General features: G+C 39.3%; 1 protein-coding gene across 1 annotated transcript in view; it reads right to left on the reverse strand.

Moving 5' to 3' along the window:
* LOC118163822 (nephrocan-like) overlaps nucleotides 1–17181 on the reverse strand; it is an 18243-nt gene extending 1062 nt beyond the window's left edge. Inside the window, exons 1-3 of the mRNA XM_035320843.1 lie at nucleotides 17115–17181; nucleotides 8449–8615; nucleotides 2663–3564 (exon numbers count right to left, since the gene is read on the reverse strand). Of these exons, the coding sequence (XP_035176734.1) occupies nucleotides 2663–3564; nucleotides 8449–8615; nucleotides 17115–17181 (1136 nt within the window). The remainder of the gene's footprint in view (nucleotides 1–2662; nucleotides 3565–8448; nucleotides 8616–17114) is intronic.
* Nucleotides 17182–17312: the final 131 nt, after the last annotated feature.

Genomic DNA, 17312 nt, shown 5'->3' on the forward strand with positions numbered 1-17312 from the left:
TTTTTTTTTTTTTTTTTTTTTTTTTTTTCTATTCTGAAGCTGTTGGAATACTATCTATGCACACTTGAGCCGTTTTCCCAAATTATTGCAGTTCTGACCTGTACTGACCATGTTTGTGCAACTAAGCTAAACAGCAATTTTAGTCAAGCCATACAATAAGAAAAGTTTTTAAAGTCTAGTTTATTTACGATCTTCTGTTTTTCTCCTGCTCTAGTCAGTGAAAGCTGTTTAACAGAAAAGCCATTTAACTGGTTTGGAATGTTTTTAATAAATTCAATTTTAAGTTGATTTAAAATCATTTTACTCCTGTAGTATGCAAGGTGATGAGATTAAGAGTCAAGGTTAGAGACTTTATGGAAATTTACTCAATATAACTGTAAGACAAATTATAAATAATAACACCAAGAACCATTTAGAATTGAAAAGCAGTGTCCCACAACCAGGAAAGGCTGAGGTGGGTTTATGTCAATGTAATGATTTGAGATACCTTTGAAAATTAGAGGGTACACTGTGACCCTCACTGGCAGATTTTTGTGAAGTTGAGTTTGACCTCTTAGGCTGAAAGGTGATTGCCATATTTGTGCAAATCTCACAATTTCATTGGCAATATTTCAAGAGTAAGGCAGTTCTGTATTGTGCCATATTTCCTAGGTGAGATGAGGATTTCACATGTTGAAATTCTCACACATCTGAGTCACTGCACAGAACCTGGTCTTACCAGTGCTTGTGGCTGCAATAAACTTGTGTTGAAACCTAACCACAGTCAGTGATAATAGTTGCTCAATGTGACAAAAGAAGGTAGTCTGGGGTGAAATCCTAGAGCCAATAATGTCAAAGGCAGTAGGATATCATTTGAGATATTTATCCAGTCAGATTACAGTCTAAAACTTGTACAGTCTAAAGCTGTAAAGGCTTTGCAGCTGTATTGTTTGACTTCAGCTTCTGTTGATCTTGAAGAAATAACTACATCGGAGCATGTGATGAATGATCCTGCTACTGGCAGAGGAGCCGCGTGCATTCAGCAGCGGACCATGGCAGCCGTACCCCTGCCTCTCCAGGGAATATCATCAGTCTCTTTCCTGCGTTCTGACCACTCCCTGCAAGATTTTCTGGAGCATGGGTGCTTTTACATGAGTCATGAAATACTTGGACATGTTACGGATATAAGTTCTGATGGGGACAATTTCGTATCATTATTTCCTTTTCAGAATAAAAGGAAATAACTTTCTTTTTCCCAGTTCCCACTAAACAACCACTAAGGACTATTTACTGTGGCACATTAACTCTATTCTTTTACCTGTGACACAGGTGACTGGTAGTTCTCACATAACTGTCAGAGTAATACTTTTATTTCTGTGTGTGTCCTTGTAACTAACTGGTGATCAACAGGTAGATGCGTGGACACACACAAATTAAGTACATAAATTTTCCTTCTTGTCATTTTTTTCCCACTTCATTTTTATAGCCTCCCCTTGAAATTTGTGTTCATTGCTGAGTTGAAAATAAAAGACCCAATATCTCCCTAAAAGCTGTACTGTTTAAAGGCTAATAGAAGACTCCTTCCTGTTAATTCTTGTGACTACAAAGGTTGTAAAATAAGATGGATTAGACAATACTAATGTAGCTAGAAAGCATTAAACATTCCTGTCAAGGCAGGCTGAAATCAAATATTTATACACCACTAAATCACTTTCTGATTATAAAGCTTCAACCAAATAGATTCAAATGCTAAAGGACCTCGTTCTAAGCAAATTGAAATTTTACTGCATTATTTATTTGGGCCAGTTAAACCTGTCCACAAGCCATAAAAATAAAGTTTACTGGAGTGATTGTGTTAAAGAAGGTGATGTTAATGGAATTACATTACTATTTTTATGCCATCTTATTGCACAGGTTTTTCTGAAATAACAAAATTGCCACTTTATATCAGAGCAGCCTCCATTTGGTTTAACACACCACCACTGATAATGGCTGGGACCATCACTCAGATGAATGTGAGAGAACCTGTGAGCAAGGCATTAAGGAATACAGTGTGCCCAAGGGATGTTTCTTCTGTGCTATTTGACTGGAATTTTGCTTATAGCCTGAAGCAGGACAGTTAAAGCCTTCCAAATACCTTGTAATGTGCAAATTTAATGAAGTTGGGAATGATAATATCCACTGAAGAAGCACATTCTTTTTGACCAGACTCAGCTCCTGAAATCTTAATACTCTAGCAATAATAAACTCAGTGTGGGCTGGTGGAAACATCAGCTTTAAAACTGCCATCTTTCTTTTTTTACTGAATGCTCTATTTAGTTTGTGTTACGGGAGAAGACAAATGTAAGCAGCAGTGTAACTGATCTGTAATCACTGTTACACTGCTAGCAGATTCCTCCTATTCGTGTGTTGATTAAACAAAGTAGTCTTGCTGGCAGTGAGAGATGTGAGAGGAGGAGGATCACCGGGGGCCACAGATGTAATGAAAACAGCTGCAGTGCTATGCTGAGACTGCTAGCAGAAGTGCTTTTTAGTACCAGTTATGGCAGTGGGTTTATGGTATGGATGGGCTTCTACTATGACCAGGTCTGAATGCAATTTTTTTCTCAGTTTGGCCCTCATTCTTGTAATGTAAGGGAGGAGAGGTGACACCTGTGAAGCAGCTATCCTCGGAGTCACTTACCTCAGTGGGATAGAAATCAGGAGATTCTGTTCCAGTGCCAGGTTAGAAAGCTGTGCACACTGCTGAAGAGCTCCTGCCTCAAACGTGCTGACAGCATTGTTGTCAAGAAACAAGTGTTTGAGGTCTTGTAGTCCCTGGAAGTCCTGCGCTGTCACCCTCTGAATCAGGTTATTGCTGCAGTCAAGTTTCTGCAGCCTGCCTGGCAGCCTGGGTGGCAAAGCCTGGAGCTGGTTCTTAGACAGCTCCAGCGTTGTTAAGTTAGGAAGAAGCTGGGCACCATCCACTGATGTAAGTTGATTTTCTGAAAGGAAGAACTCAGACAGTTTTTCTAGGTGTTTCATGTCTCGAAGTCGTACTGTTTTGAGCCGGTTTTTCTCTAATTTTAGTGACAGCAAGGATTTAGGTAGGTCAAGAGGCACTTTTGTGAGGAAGTTGCCACTTAAACTGAGAAACTGTAGATTTTGGAAAGATGCAAAAAAGCTGGGTGGGAAAGAGTTTAGTTTATTATCAGCCATGCTCAGATACTGCAGCCTAGGAAGCTTGAGTGGTGCAGACACAGATTCCATGTTGTTGCCATCCAGAATCAGACTCTGTAAATTGCAGAGGGAAGAAAATGCACTCAAAGGCAGAGTCGCAATCAGGTTGTTCCGGATATCAAGCACCCTTAGTTTCATCAAACCTTCAAAATCAGATGCATGCAAAGTGGTGATGGAATTATCAGCGAGTTTTAGAATCTCAAGGCCAGATGGGAGGAAGGTGGGTATTTGCTTTAGCTGATTTTTGTAGAGTTCCAGGGACTTCAAAGTGTTCAGGGCTTTGAAAGTGTTGTTTTCTATCGATTCTGTGCCACTGCACGACAGGACCAGCTCTTCAAGGGCCGGCATTCTTCTGAAGTCAGTAATCTTAAAGAGATAAAAATAATTCATGTGACAGTATTTATGAATCTCCTCACTGATTACTTCTTCTGGGTGCTCTGACCATTGCTAGCATATATTCTTAAAGAGAAACTAAGAGAAACGGAGCAGTAATGGTAGAGGTGTCACTGTAGGTACCTGCAGTTTGACAGTATTTACTTACATTTCTAGAATTGTGTCTAATTTTGAACAAAGACACAGGTCTGAAGAAGGAGTTTTTCTTTTATTTCTGCCTGGCAGATACCTTTGTCAAATGGATAGCTAAATGTCAGCAGTGGCAGAGGTGCTTACAGGGGGTAGATGGTTGCTACGCGTTCACTGCGCTCAGCAGAGCTTGCTGGTGCAGGTCTGGGTTCATCGTACAGCCATTTCTCTGTATCACTACTGCAGCACGTATTCCCCACATACGTGGATATCATCTCTTCTTCCTGCTATGCATTTTTGGCAGGAAACAAAAATCTGACACCTGTATTTCTTCATTCCTTCCGCTCTCTCTCCTTTTCCTTAAAGTAAAAACCTCACATTTGGTGATGACCAAGCCAAACATGTCAGATCAGTTTGGTCTGAAAATCACGTGCGTGGAACTTACTGCTTTTACATCAACTTAGTTTTTGTTACTTAGTAGTAAACAGGTGCTTTGTGGTGGTAAATTAAACTTAGATGTTGACTGGGGCCGTAATAAATAGGGGCATAGTACTTTTTCATTATTTCTCTGCTTTGTTGGAACCTGCTTGCTTATCATGCTTGCCATCTTGTGTCCCAAGTTAAGAAACAAACTTAAATGAATCTGGCAGCTTCCTCTAAGCCAAGAAATGAGGAAACCTGGAATGAGGGTAAGTAAAGGAGTTGTCAGAGCACACCAGTTACTTTAACAGTAATTCTTTGAAATTTTCAGAGATGCTGCCCATTGACCTAGGTGATTGATTTTTAAAAATGCATTTATGTGGGAATCACAGAAAGCTCAGAGCAAAATGAGCAGGTGTTCTGCATGGGAGAGGCAGGAAGGGGTATTCTTCACTTAGTTTTCCTTCAGGTGTCTGGTAAACATCTCTCTGCAGATCTCAGTACACGCCGGTAACAGATGTTAAACTAACACTACAGTCTGCATGCCATTTCCCCCAGAGCTCATTAGGGACCAGCACATCTTACTCTCACTGAGTAACACTACAAACATGTTCTACAGCATAATCCCTTATCCCAGTGAGGAATATACAAGGAAAGCAGTATGAATCCTTCTGCAGGTTAGGTACTGTATAGTAGTTTTGTTTTACGATCCTCACTGAACATGCTTGGCTATCATACCTGTGTATCCTGAAACAGCTGAAGAAAGTGCCTGTTAAAAGGTTCCTTCATTTATCCAATTCCTGCATGGTTTTTTGAGTTGTATCTCTTTACCTTACCTACAAGCTCCCCATTTTAACTTCTGTTAAAATTAGAGCCCACACAGCTGTGGAAGAGAAATTCATTTTGAATTTCATCTTCATTTTCATTCAGATTTCAGTTTGCTTTGGTATCCCCAGGTGTCACTAGATCCTAGTTACATTCAGCCTGTCTTGTAAAGTCATTTCTGAGCACTGCAAGATTTTGATGGAATTAGTGGGAAAGTATAGATACAGAGCCTCTACTGATGCAGGTTTCTCCATCAGTTACACTTGATTTCAGTGAGGGAATTTATTTCCATTAAAAAAAAAAATATATCAAGAGTAAATAACAAAGCTGGCCATTTCCTGATCTGCTATAATGGCGGTTTTGTAATATTGATTTGTTATAAAGCAATTGTAGAATCATGCATCCAGTTTTGGTCACAGCTGGGAGGCATCTTGCAAAGGTTCATCACGAGAAGTCTGATAGGAATGAACTGCATTGCTCGAGAGCAGAAAGGAATATTCACACATTAGTGACAGAACAGTCCTAAGGAAATTGAAACAAATGTAAACCTTTGTAGGTTCAACACATTTTCTTCTATTAGTTCAAAAGCAGTATTTCCTGCTTTTCCTCAGTTGATCGTTGTATATCTGTGTCTCTAAGGAGCTTAATTTTCATCTTATTAAGTGGCAGAGAGCGACGCGAAGGTCAACGTACAGACATTCATTCTGTGATGGGGGATTTAGCCTTCTTAATGTGGATTACTATAATTTCTGTTTTCCACCTATTTGGTAGGCTTTGCCAGGCTTTGTGGCAAAGTGCTGTTTTGAGACTTAAACATTTATCCATGCTGTTGCAAACCAGACAGTCTTTATTATCGGAATCAAGACATATTTGAAAGATTATTAGCCCCCTCTTTGCTGCAAAGTGATGTTTTATTCTCTAACTAGACTGTCAGTAAAATGACGGTAATAAGGTTTTACATTTTAAAAATATCTCCTGAAAATGGATCTAAGAGACTGCTGTTTTCATAGAAATTCGTTCATAATTTTCTCATTTTATTTTTTTCTGACTTTTTTTTCCTTTTTGAATTTTTGTGGACTGGGATTTGTTATAAGCGGTTCCTTAAAGCAGTCCCCTATTGTGGGGGTTAGAGAAGCAATTTTCTTTTAGTAGGTAAAAAAAATATGAATATAGTTAGAAATAACAAAAATATTAAATTGAGTGTAAGAAGGGTATTGTTGCTCTTCAAATCAAGGATAAGGCAGAAATTATTGAAAAAAAAAGATGCTAGATGTAGTCTAATTTTGTTACTGTACACTCTGTTTGAAACAAATCCAAGGTTGCAAAAATACCAAAAGCAAAAATCCCAGTCAGTTTCTTCAATGATGATCAATCCTATCTAGAAAAAAAAAAATGTAAAGTTGATCTGGATAAAAAAGATTATTTTTTTTTTCCCTGCTTTTCTTCAAAACATAGTGGTTTAATATATAAACATATCTTTTTAATTTCTTTACCATTTCAGTATTAACCAGTGCGAAGTAATGTCCAAAAGTAATTGGTGCTCAGTTAGAAAGAATATTTGTGTGTTTTCCTGAGGCTGCTAATTGCCAAACTGTAAAAAAGCCTGTTAGAGGTCAGCTGTGAAAAGTCTTATATTCAATTTCTTTTTGAAAATATTTTCTCTAAGTTGAGATAATTGAAGTAATTAAAAAGGAAAGGAAAAAATCCACACTATAGAGTTCCTTTAGCACTTCCAGACACTTAGTTTACAAGCAGAAATCAAAACCTGTTCCTACAAACACTATTATGTGTGCCAATGGAATTGTTCAGCTGAGTTAATTAAGTATATGCATTTACGATGTCAGGACCTCAAATGCATGATTTGTCTCACAGAGAGAAAACTGAAAAATATAATCACAGACCCCATTTAATCTTAAGTAAAGAATCTCCATAATTACAGGCAGCTAGCGTAAAAGGGCTTATTTCCTTTCAGTAGTAGAATTAAGGCACACAGATTGTTCAGTTAAATCAACGTATAAAGAGAAAAGCTCTCTCCTTAGATGGTTTTACACACCATTGGTTCTGAGTAGTCATAAAACATTTTTTCTATTGCTCTGTTCACTTATAACCTACATTTAAATGCACAAATATCACAAATATCTGCCTTCTTTAGCCTTCTAATATCTGCCTTCTTTAGCCTTCTGCTTTAGTAGTAACTGAGGGTTTTGCTACAGGTCTGGGCAACCAGCCTATGGCTTATCTTCATTATTTCAGAAATAAAATAGTACTTCTCTTTTTGCACAGAGGATATATTTCCTGATAATAATTCATTCAGTAAACGATTAGTTTAACCAGAGTACACTGATACAGCTAAATCATACCAATGAACTTTGACTCTTTTAGCTATGTGAGCTACAATAAGAAAACCACAGGTATCAGTAACAGCTAAAAGAGAAGTAAACTCTTCCCCAGGGTTAAATAGCAGAATTACTCGGCTATTTCTCACTGGGCAGCAGGTGTCCCAGATGTTGCTTTCAGCTGCCTTCTGGCCCATTTTATTCAATCCTGAGAGCAAAATCAAAGGTGCGTTTCAGAGCAGTTCAGGATGTGTTCTTTGTAAGAGGACAAGTATACTTAAGAGCAAATGTATCTCTTTCAAAGAACATTTCTCATCATTGTAGTAAATTGATACACAGCAATTATGTATAATATAGGTAGTTACATTTCCCTTGTGTTTATCTATGGAAAAATCTAATTTTATTAAATAAATAGGGTGGGAAACAGAAAAGCACTGCTCTGGAGTCCAGTGCAGATGGAGCATAAACTGGTAATGACTTTATAATTCAGTGACGCCTCAAGAAACCTAGAATAAACATTTTCAGGAACACAGTTGGCAGCTTCAATTAGAAGCTATTGTTTATATGGGTTTTAGATAGGCCTAGCATTGCTTTTATAAACATCTCACAGTCTGCCTTGGGGTCTGACAACGCATGACCGAGTCCTGATTGCTAACTCTGCTGTCATTTCTAGTAGCAGTTGTACTTGAAATTTGCAATGCAAGCAGGGGAAAAAACACTCACTTTCATCCTAGCTATATAAAACCTTTCTCTTCACTATGGAAAAGTATGGCATTGTATCAAGAGTAGCAAAAGCTTTCAGCAAATTAAAAAATAACTCTTGAACTCAATGTTTTTTTGACCCTATAAAAACAAGTCAACATTTGGCTCCTTGTTGTGAATTACTACTTTTTGAGTTGCATATATGAAATCATTGTGGCAGCATGAAACGGTGCTTAGGGACCACAGGACAATGAAAACACTATGAATATATATTTACATATATTTATAAAGTAAGGTAAACCAAAACCAGATCTCGCACCATTTTTTCGGTTTTTTAGAACCTGGAATAAGATTCTCCCTTCTCTTGATAGTCATCACCAGCTGGGAAATGCATCTTTCACTTACACTGCACCGTATAAAGGATCCATACTGGATTTCTTCCTACCTGGAGTTGTTTAATTTTGCTGTGGCTGATGTAGAGCCTCCTGGTAGTGGAAGGAATCTCTCGGGGGATCTCTGTAGCTCTGTAGCATTGCACTGACTGGGCAGAGTCACAGCTGCATCTTCTCGGGCAAGTGGTGCTCAGACCACGGTGAAAAGAAACCAAAAAGACTAAAAGGTAAGATAAATGCATCTTCCAAAACAGGAGCTCCAAAATTGTCTCAGCAACACAGTGTGAATTAAGCACCAAAGTCCTTTTATACCATGAAAACTGATAAAAGGATATTATGACTGTGTATTTTATCCCAGTGAAAAAACAGCAAAAACAATACCGTAATTTGCCTGGGTTAAAATGTTGGCAGGCATTACAAAGAGTGAGAAACTTAAACAGTGATAAGGTGACTTTGCATTTGCAGGTATGCGAAATTAGTGTTATTTATTACCTGACATCTAATCTGCAAACATCCATATTATCTCCAGTTTCCTAGTTTTGTTAAATGTGCCACCACAGAATTAGTGGAGAAAAGATAAAGAGCTGTTTTATAGGGGGGCTGTAAAACCAGCGTATCTTCTGTGACCCAGCATCAGAAACTGTGAAAAATAACTACAACCGACACAGAAGCTTTTTCACTCTTCTTTGTGCATTGTTCAGACCAAACAAACAAACAAACAAATGAAAAAATAACAACCCAGGCAGCTATGCAGTTATTATTTTATAACTAAAGCATTCTCTCGGCTTTCTGAGTATCTGTGGTACAGCTGCTGTATGCGTTTTTTAAAGATTGTACAAAAATCTGAATTACCCGTGTTTGTGTAATTCACATAAATCAAAGTTTAATTATTCTTGTATTTGAAAATTACAAATGTGGAACATTTGAAAACATTTCGTATAAATCAAGTGGTGTATGGTCAATAAAATAAGACCATGCACCTCATGGCAGGTGGAGAACACTAAGGTTCCCCTCATTTTTCTCTCTACTTACTATTGCTTTTCTCATGTATCTATTAGCTCTGCCAGCTAGAGATGTAAAGTTTTGAAAGGCTGACATTTTGGCATGAGATAATTTTAGGAACCTTTGACGTGTTTTTTATTTTTTTAACCTTTGTATTAAGCAGTTTACAGCTCACCAAGCTGTGCACCTAGGAAACCCTTCTATCTTATCACTCTGATCCCCTTTGTTTTGTCATCTGTTTCCTTCCATCCTCTCCACGAAATTTTCAGTAACCCTATTTCCTGAATTCAGAACTAGTCTGGTTATTTTTCTGAACAGAAGATGATGTCAAGTTGGTTTCACAAAGGGATACCTAAACTGGGGAAAGTCCTCAATGAGAATGCCTATATGATGCTGCTGGTTTTACACCAGACAATTGCCATATTCCTTACTGGAGATCCTTCCCGTCTCCTTTATCCCCTATACTGCCAGGACAGAACTGCAACCCAGCGTCTGCTAAACCAAGCAGCGAGAGCAGAAAAATCCTGCCTGACTTATGCCATAGTGATCAGATGAGCAAAAATGAGTGGGTGAGCAGGATTAGCAATGGTGTTTTCAAACAAACATTTTAACATATCATGATGTAGGGTTTGGTAGCTCTTTTATTGTTGTTGTTCATTTTGTTGTCTTCTACAAGAATCAGAATACACAGGCAAAAGTGTAAAGCCTTTCAGCATGCTGACAACTACTTGTGGTATATTTTAGCATGCCCTGGAACTGTCTTTGATCCTATTTTTTCCACTCACTAGAGTTTAAATGCTGAGCTCAATAAGACAGTAATGTTCAGGATCTTACGTAGGTATTTGTGTTCCTCAAAAATGCCATCAAAAAGCAAATGCTTTTTGCTCCAAAGGGTCAAAGGAAATGCAGATCAAACCCTAAGCTTTACAGTACAGAGCTCTAGAGTACTGCAGAGTTGGACTAAAAATTCCTTTAAATAAGAACCATGTGTTGCATCCTTCCCTATTTTGTAAATTGGAAACAACTCAACTGGTATTAGAAGTTACGGCTGTAGTTACAAGGCAGCACCACAGGAAGGTGCAATAATCTTCATGTTTTCCAGTAGCATCTGTATCCTTGGTCTTTTCAAACAAATAGAAGGAAACTTTATTGGTTTAATAGTTTGTGATATCAACAATGATTTAATCAAGAATAACATTCTGTATCCATTATTTTTTTATATGTCTGCTTTCAGAAGTTGAAAGGTCTTTCAGTTTTGCTGTTTTTATTTCAGATCTGAAGTGCTCATGTGACTTTAAAGTCTTGTCACTGTTGTTGTTGTTTTTCAAATATACCCTAATGAAAATAAGATTATATTTTTGCACAAACTTTACCTCATACAAGATTTCAGCTTCTACAGTACTAGTGTTTGGGCCTTTTCTTTCTTCACCAAAGTCAGAGGTTAGACAAAAGCACACGTATATATGTTAAGATGTGATTTTTATACGTTTAACATAAGATTACCTTTAGAAAATCAAATAAAATGAAGGCAACATTAAAATTAGAAGAACAAATTTGTAAAACTATTTTGGAAGTTTAGAAATTTCTGCATTAAGATAGCTCATAAAAGCTGAAGGTGGATTCTTTATAAAGTGCTCGATGGTACAAACTGCACAAGCAAATGTGCAGTCCTACCACAAAAGACACTGTAAGAGCTCAGGTGAGCTCTTACAATCAGCGTGGTCCTTGCCTATGGAAAGGAGATATTGCAGGAAAAGACCAGTTTAAGAGCTGCAGAGGGCTTGGGGAGGAGCTTGGTCCCTGAGGGATATCACACCCACAAGTAGTTTGGCAACAGGGAGCTGCTAAGTGATGCTTGAAAGAATCCTTGGCATATTTAGCTGCCATATGCTATCAAGTGCCTGCTATGGAGTACGTGTGATTTTTTTTTCTGGAGGTTTTTAACTTGGATTTGGACCGGTTTTTCATAGGGACAACAAATAGCATTTGTCTGCTGCAAAGGTTGCCTCCAATCAAGCTCTTCTCGCCAGAGAGGATAGGCCTGCTAAGAGAAACAATCGTAAGGTTTTTAAAAACATTCCGCTTCCCTTGATCATCTGTTGAAATAATTTCAACAGCTTTCCAGGATTGTTTCTTAAACAAAGAGCCTCAGAGTGTTAGACTGAATTAAGAATGTCAACCTAGACATGTTGTAGACAAATGATTTATATCTAATTAATGTAAGGATTATACATTTATCAAAACCTATTTCATAATTCTTCCTACAAAATAAAACTGCAAGTAGAGTTTTGCAAAGACAATCAGAAGCCTGTCTGAAAAAAGGTGTCTCAATCTTCTTCATAAGCCAAGATTTTTGTGGAAATATTTATTATCTGCTTTCACAGTGTGTGGAGAATATGCTTTCTAACTCCAGGCAAGTTCATCTTCATACACCAGGAACAGCTGCTGAATGACTTAAAGCAGATTTTTCCTCCATGCTGTAAGCAGGTAGCTTTCTTTTTCTTCTTCTACACTAGCTACGTAGAGTAGATGAAAGCGATTACCCCTTCTGAATTTCTCACATTTTGCCTGTCTGTGGCACTTGTGCATTCCAGAGGAACTAGCTCAGTGAAACTTATTGAAAAGGAATAAAACTTTGTTAAACAAAAATCCACATATCCAAGAGTTTCAGTTACTGCTGGTTTTATGATAGCACTGAGGAATGCCAACCAAGATCAGGTGTAGCTGTGGCAGACACCCCAAACAACAAATAAGCAACACCAACCTGGAGGAGGTCAGTTTAAATAATTTCATACACGTATCCCATCAATGCTGCCATAGCTAGCCTTCAAAGTATCCTTACTAATGGCATCTTCTTGCTGGAGAACTGTTATTAATTACTGAGCCATCAAGAGCAGTGACCATAAAACCACAGATTCATATGATGGCAGTTTTCTTGATATTATTGTTTTTACTAGTAATGATATTCCAAGTTAGTCCCAAAAGGAATTGAGAGTGGGGAATAAAGAGGGCAGATAAAATAGTTGAATCCATTCTCAACTTAGAATTTAAATACATGGGTTTTTTGTATAGGAACGTTTATGTAAGATCTGTAATTACTCTATTTGAAACTGTGCTCTTGGAGTGCCACCTAAAAATAGAGAGGCAGGGATGGATTGTGCAATTGATATTGGAACCACAGAAATTCTCTTTCAAGGGCTTTGCTCATTCAAAACTGTTTCAGATCACTAGTTAACAACGGTGACCTGCAAGGGCTTCTCACAGGCCTGTATGAAGCGAGCTAGTACTCGCTCTCCTGGTTTCTGTGGGTATCTTCAGCCTTTAAGAAGAGTCTACTAGTGACTGCTCATCAAACAGAACCAGAATGGAGCTTAAATTGTGTAAAAATTGTCTGCTGTTGAAACTGTCAGACATGGAGGAGTCTGAAAGAGCAGTTTCCTAAATTATACCCACTGTGTGCACAAAAAGAGGGCTTCGTTCTTCCACACTGTAAAAGTCAAATATTTTTAGCACATGCTTTACTGATTTTTAAAAATAAAACAAAAATTCAGGATGACAAGAGTTAAGCTTACATGGACACGTAGAAATAAGCATGGGAAGAAGACCTCTGTAAGCACTGTAAAAAAGAAAAGCTGGTCCAAATAAGTGACTTGTAGAAGTTGCCTTGTTGAAAGAGAGACCAAAAAGGAGTGAATGTGCCCTCAAAATAGTTGTGAGTGAATTGTTGCTCATGTGGAATCACTGCACTGACTGTAGAAGGCAGCCAACTATGACCTCCCTAAACCTGCAGAGAAGGAATTGTCTAAAGCATAAAAATCTAAAAGGCTTCAGTTTTGTTAGCAGAAAATTTCTGAAATGACAACAAAAAATCTATCTCTCTTTAAGTTCCAGTGTGTCTGGATAATTTCATCCTCTGTAGTGTGCTTTAGAAAAGCACTCCCAGTCACCTAGCCTAACTCCATTTTTAGAACACGAAATCCTTGTTTTATCATCTCAAGTTATCTCCCACACTTCAATACTGCAAAATATTCTTTGTTTTCGGTGTTTCCTCTTTGGTGCCCCTGCTTGTAACTGTACAACCAGCCGGACAATCAAACCACTCACTGCTTCAGCACTAACCACACAAAAGTTGGCCTTGACATGTGCACATGCTGCAGCCCGGCGTGCACAGCTGGGCAGCTGCAATTACAGAGGTTTGCAGGTGAGCTGACCCCCATGTGCAAACACACATGTTTTTGTTGTAAATTCTTTGCTCAGAGGCTAGGTCTAACCAAAGATTTGTAGAGTGTCTCACACAATGGTTTCCCAGGCTTGGCATGCACACTGGGTATCAAATATACAGCAAGGAAGATGGTGATCAGAGTATTATTTATTTCTTTTCCTTTTGATTTGGGTATTGCTTTGCTTTGTCTTGTATGAAAGTGTGCCCTCCCCATGCTGATGGTCATTTACTCTTTGAGCACAAAGTAATTGTTCAGCTATTTCATCAGGTACTCCAGTGATCAGTCAAAATATGTAGATTCGAATTTATGAAATACTGTTTGTGCTCAAATATGCTTAATAGTGGAGTAACACAGAAACTTCACATTCTTTATGCTCTACCTTGTCTACAATAATTGAAATTATGTGCATTAATTATGTAAGAAGAAATTAGACTGTGATAACCTTCACCCAGCTACGCCACATGATAGGTAAAGTCAAATGAGCAGATCAGGAAACTTTCAGTGAAGTCCTTTTGACATATAACGTATTCAGTTAATTATTTATTTTGGAAAAAAAAAAAAAAATCCTGCAACTATTTGATAGAAATATTTATTGGGTGTAGCAGAGCTGTGTCCACACATCAAGGATTCTTACTGCCAGATCAGTTGACTCAAACAATTGCTGTTCTTTAAATATTCTTTGTTTATTTTGTTTGCGTTATCGGGGTGTTATATACTACAGTTTACTTAAAATTAATTTAATCTAATTGAAGGCCAAAACTGCTAAGCTTTCTTAGGTTCAATTGCATAATGACTGCATGGCTTGCTTACAGAACAGAGTTAAGGTTGTGTGGGTGCTTTTGGCAGACATTTCAAGGGTAACTGGAATTGATCAGAGTTTTCTAAGGCTCTTAAAAGTATAGTTTTGAGATAATTAAACTATTCTCTTGTTTACCCTTATATCAGTGATATCTGCTTTTATTTTCAACCCCCTTTTCACACAGTATTTCTGGTGAGAAACATAAATAGTTCCTCATGTTAACTACATTTACTAAGACTTCATGTCACAACTGCAGATTTTCTTAATTATATATAGCATTCCTTCTCATTTATCCACAGTCCAGCAAGTATTAGACAGCTATTATCCTACAGGCAGGTCTCTAAAGGAGTCATATTTGAGAAGCTAATCTTTGAGTGAAAGAAGCAGAGACAAAACCTTGTTTGACTTGTGAAATGTAAGGACTTGCAAAACAAAGGTAGCACTGATGAGGGATGAAAGAATTCAAATTAATGACTACAAAACTCTGATACCACTGTAGATAAACACAATTTAGGATAGACCAACCCTAAGCTGAAGGGAAAGGACATTAAAAAAGCAGTGAGTGTGTGATTCTTTAAGAGAGATAATCATACATAAACTATATCAATTTTAAGTCTTTAAAGGCAGTATTTGCTATAGATACATTACATAGTAACTATGGGACACTTCCTTCTCAAGATAAGCAGGTGCTCCTTAAATACATGATTGAGGTAGATGAGCAGAAAATTCTTATGCTTAGCTAAGTTGGATTACTGTTCCATTAAAAAAAAGGCAATGAATGTAATGCAATTCTACAGTGTGGTACCTACCAGAATCAAAGCCAAAGCTGACAAATAAAACTGATAGTCCTAAAACATTATATTTTCTTCTGTTACTGAACTAATTTAAACAATGTGATAATTTACCTTTTGATACAGCAAATGCTTTGATTCCCCCTCAGACCTTGCTGGTATAAAATCAGAAAAGTCAAAATGGCTGTGGAGAACAAGCGTTACAATGAAGCTCGAACAAATGCTGTGCTAAACTTGGCTCATTACGAAGCACTTGGGTGACAGTCTAAAATTTAGACACTCAAAACCTTTGCTCAGACAGAATCCAGATAGCCCGATTTACTGAGCCATTAGATTTCTTTCTGTGGATCATCTAAAAGGATTTGTAGCTTTTGTTTCCATCATGGATGGGCGTAACAGTAAGAGTGCCCTTCTTAGGTTCCGAGTTCGTTACTACCTCAAATTACAGTGCAGGCAATCTGAACAGTAAAGGGAAAATGAGCAAGTTTGTAATAACAGTATGTGAGCTTCTTGTCAAGCCTGTGATATCAGATCCCAGAGGAGATGTGATACCTACTGCTAGTGGTGAAGGGCTTTTATCCAGCTCTCCTGAAAGCACAGCCTGTTGGAAGTACAATCCTTTCCTGCTTTAACATCTCTCTTTGTGTTCCATGTGAGCGGTCTAACCACTGAGCTGTAAAGTGGTATCCTTCTGTCTCTCTGTGCCACAATCAGGTGTTTATGCAAAGTGGAGCCATGACAGACACTCGGTGCAGGCCACCTTACACCAGGGAGCGGTGCATGGAGGATGCTGGTGCCATCACCGTTTTGTTGGCATCTGCTGCAGCTGGGGCAGTCCTGCTCCGCTGCTAACTGTAGGGTCCCCGTGCTGCCCGTGTTGTGCTGGCACAGCAGTTTCTGGGACTGCGCTGGAGGCAGGATTAGTGTCCTGACCTGCCTGGGTTTAAACAATCCCTTTCCTCTTCTGAGGTGGAAATTTAGTGCGAGAGATCTCTACGAGACCTGCTAATGAAGCTCCCTCTGAAATCAACATCAGGATCAATCAGAACATTTTCAAGGAAGCCAGGTATCAGTAAAGTGAATGCCTCAAAAAGTACTGTGGTACCCATGTAGAGTGTATGCTTATTCCCTGATTTTTTTCCTTTTTCAGAAGCAGAGTGAGCTAGAAAATGCAAATACCTTTCCTATTGGTACAACTGCATTTGCCAATTCAGCTAGCAATGCATGGGTGCCTGTGACACTCTTTTTTGTACACCACTTTCAGTTTGCCTCTCTGCAGCACCTGAACGGCCATTGTGCAACTGCACATCTAGCTTTGATTTGAGGTTCGGCCCTGATTGTTCAGCCTGGAGAAGAGGAGGCTCAGGGGCGACCTTATCGCACTCCACAGGTACCTGAAAGGAGGCTGTAGCGATGTGGGGGTTGTTCTTTTCTCCCACGTGCCTGGTGACAGGACGAGGGGGAATGGGTTAAAATTGTGCCGGGGAGGTTTAGCTTGGATGTTAGGAAGAACTTCTTTACTGAAAGAGTTGTTAGACACTGGAATGGGCTGCCCAGGGAAGCGGTTGAGTCACCATCCCTGGAGGTCTTTAAAAGACGTTTAGATGGAGAGCTTAGGGATCTGGCTTAGTGGACGACTTGGTAGTGTTAGGCCAGAGGTTGGACTCTGTGATCCTGGAGGTCTCTTCCAACGTAGGTGATTCTGTGATCCTGTGAAAAGTGCTTGTGAAAACTGTGGTGAGGAAGGACTTCCCTTTCTTCTCCGCCTAAAGGACGGGGTGAACGCATGCATTTCAGTAACTTTATCGGCACGCCAGCTGTCGATACTCCACTCTGCGGAGCCTGAAGGAGGAGGAACTTTTCTAAAGGGCCGCAACGAGGGCAGGGAGGTGCCGTGACAGGACCGTGCTGCCGGCTCCGCCCCGCCACATCCCGGGGCCTGCCGCTCCGGAGGCGGGGCGCGGCCGCCATCGTGCGCTCGGCGCTCCGCCGGTGCCTCCTGGCTGCGCCGCGGCGCCTGCGCGTGGGGCTCCCTCCTCTCGCCGCGCTGCGTGGCGGCGCCGCCAGCTCCGGGCCCGCCGCCGCCGCTCGGGGGCCGGGGC

This window comes from Oxyura jamaicensis, chromosome 3, assembly GCF_011077185.1.
Source record: "Oxyura jamaicensis isolate SHBP4307 breed ruddy duck chromosome 3, BPBGC_Ojam_1.0, whole genome shotgun sequence".
Lineage (NCBI taxonomy): Eukaryota > Metazoa > Chordata > Aves > Anseriformes > Anatidae > Oxyura > Oxyura jamaicensis.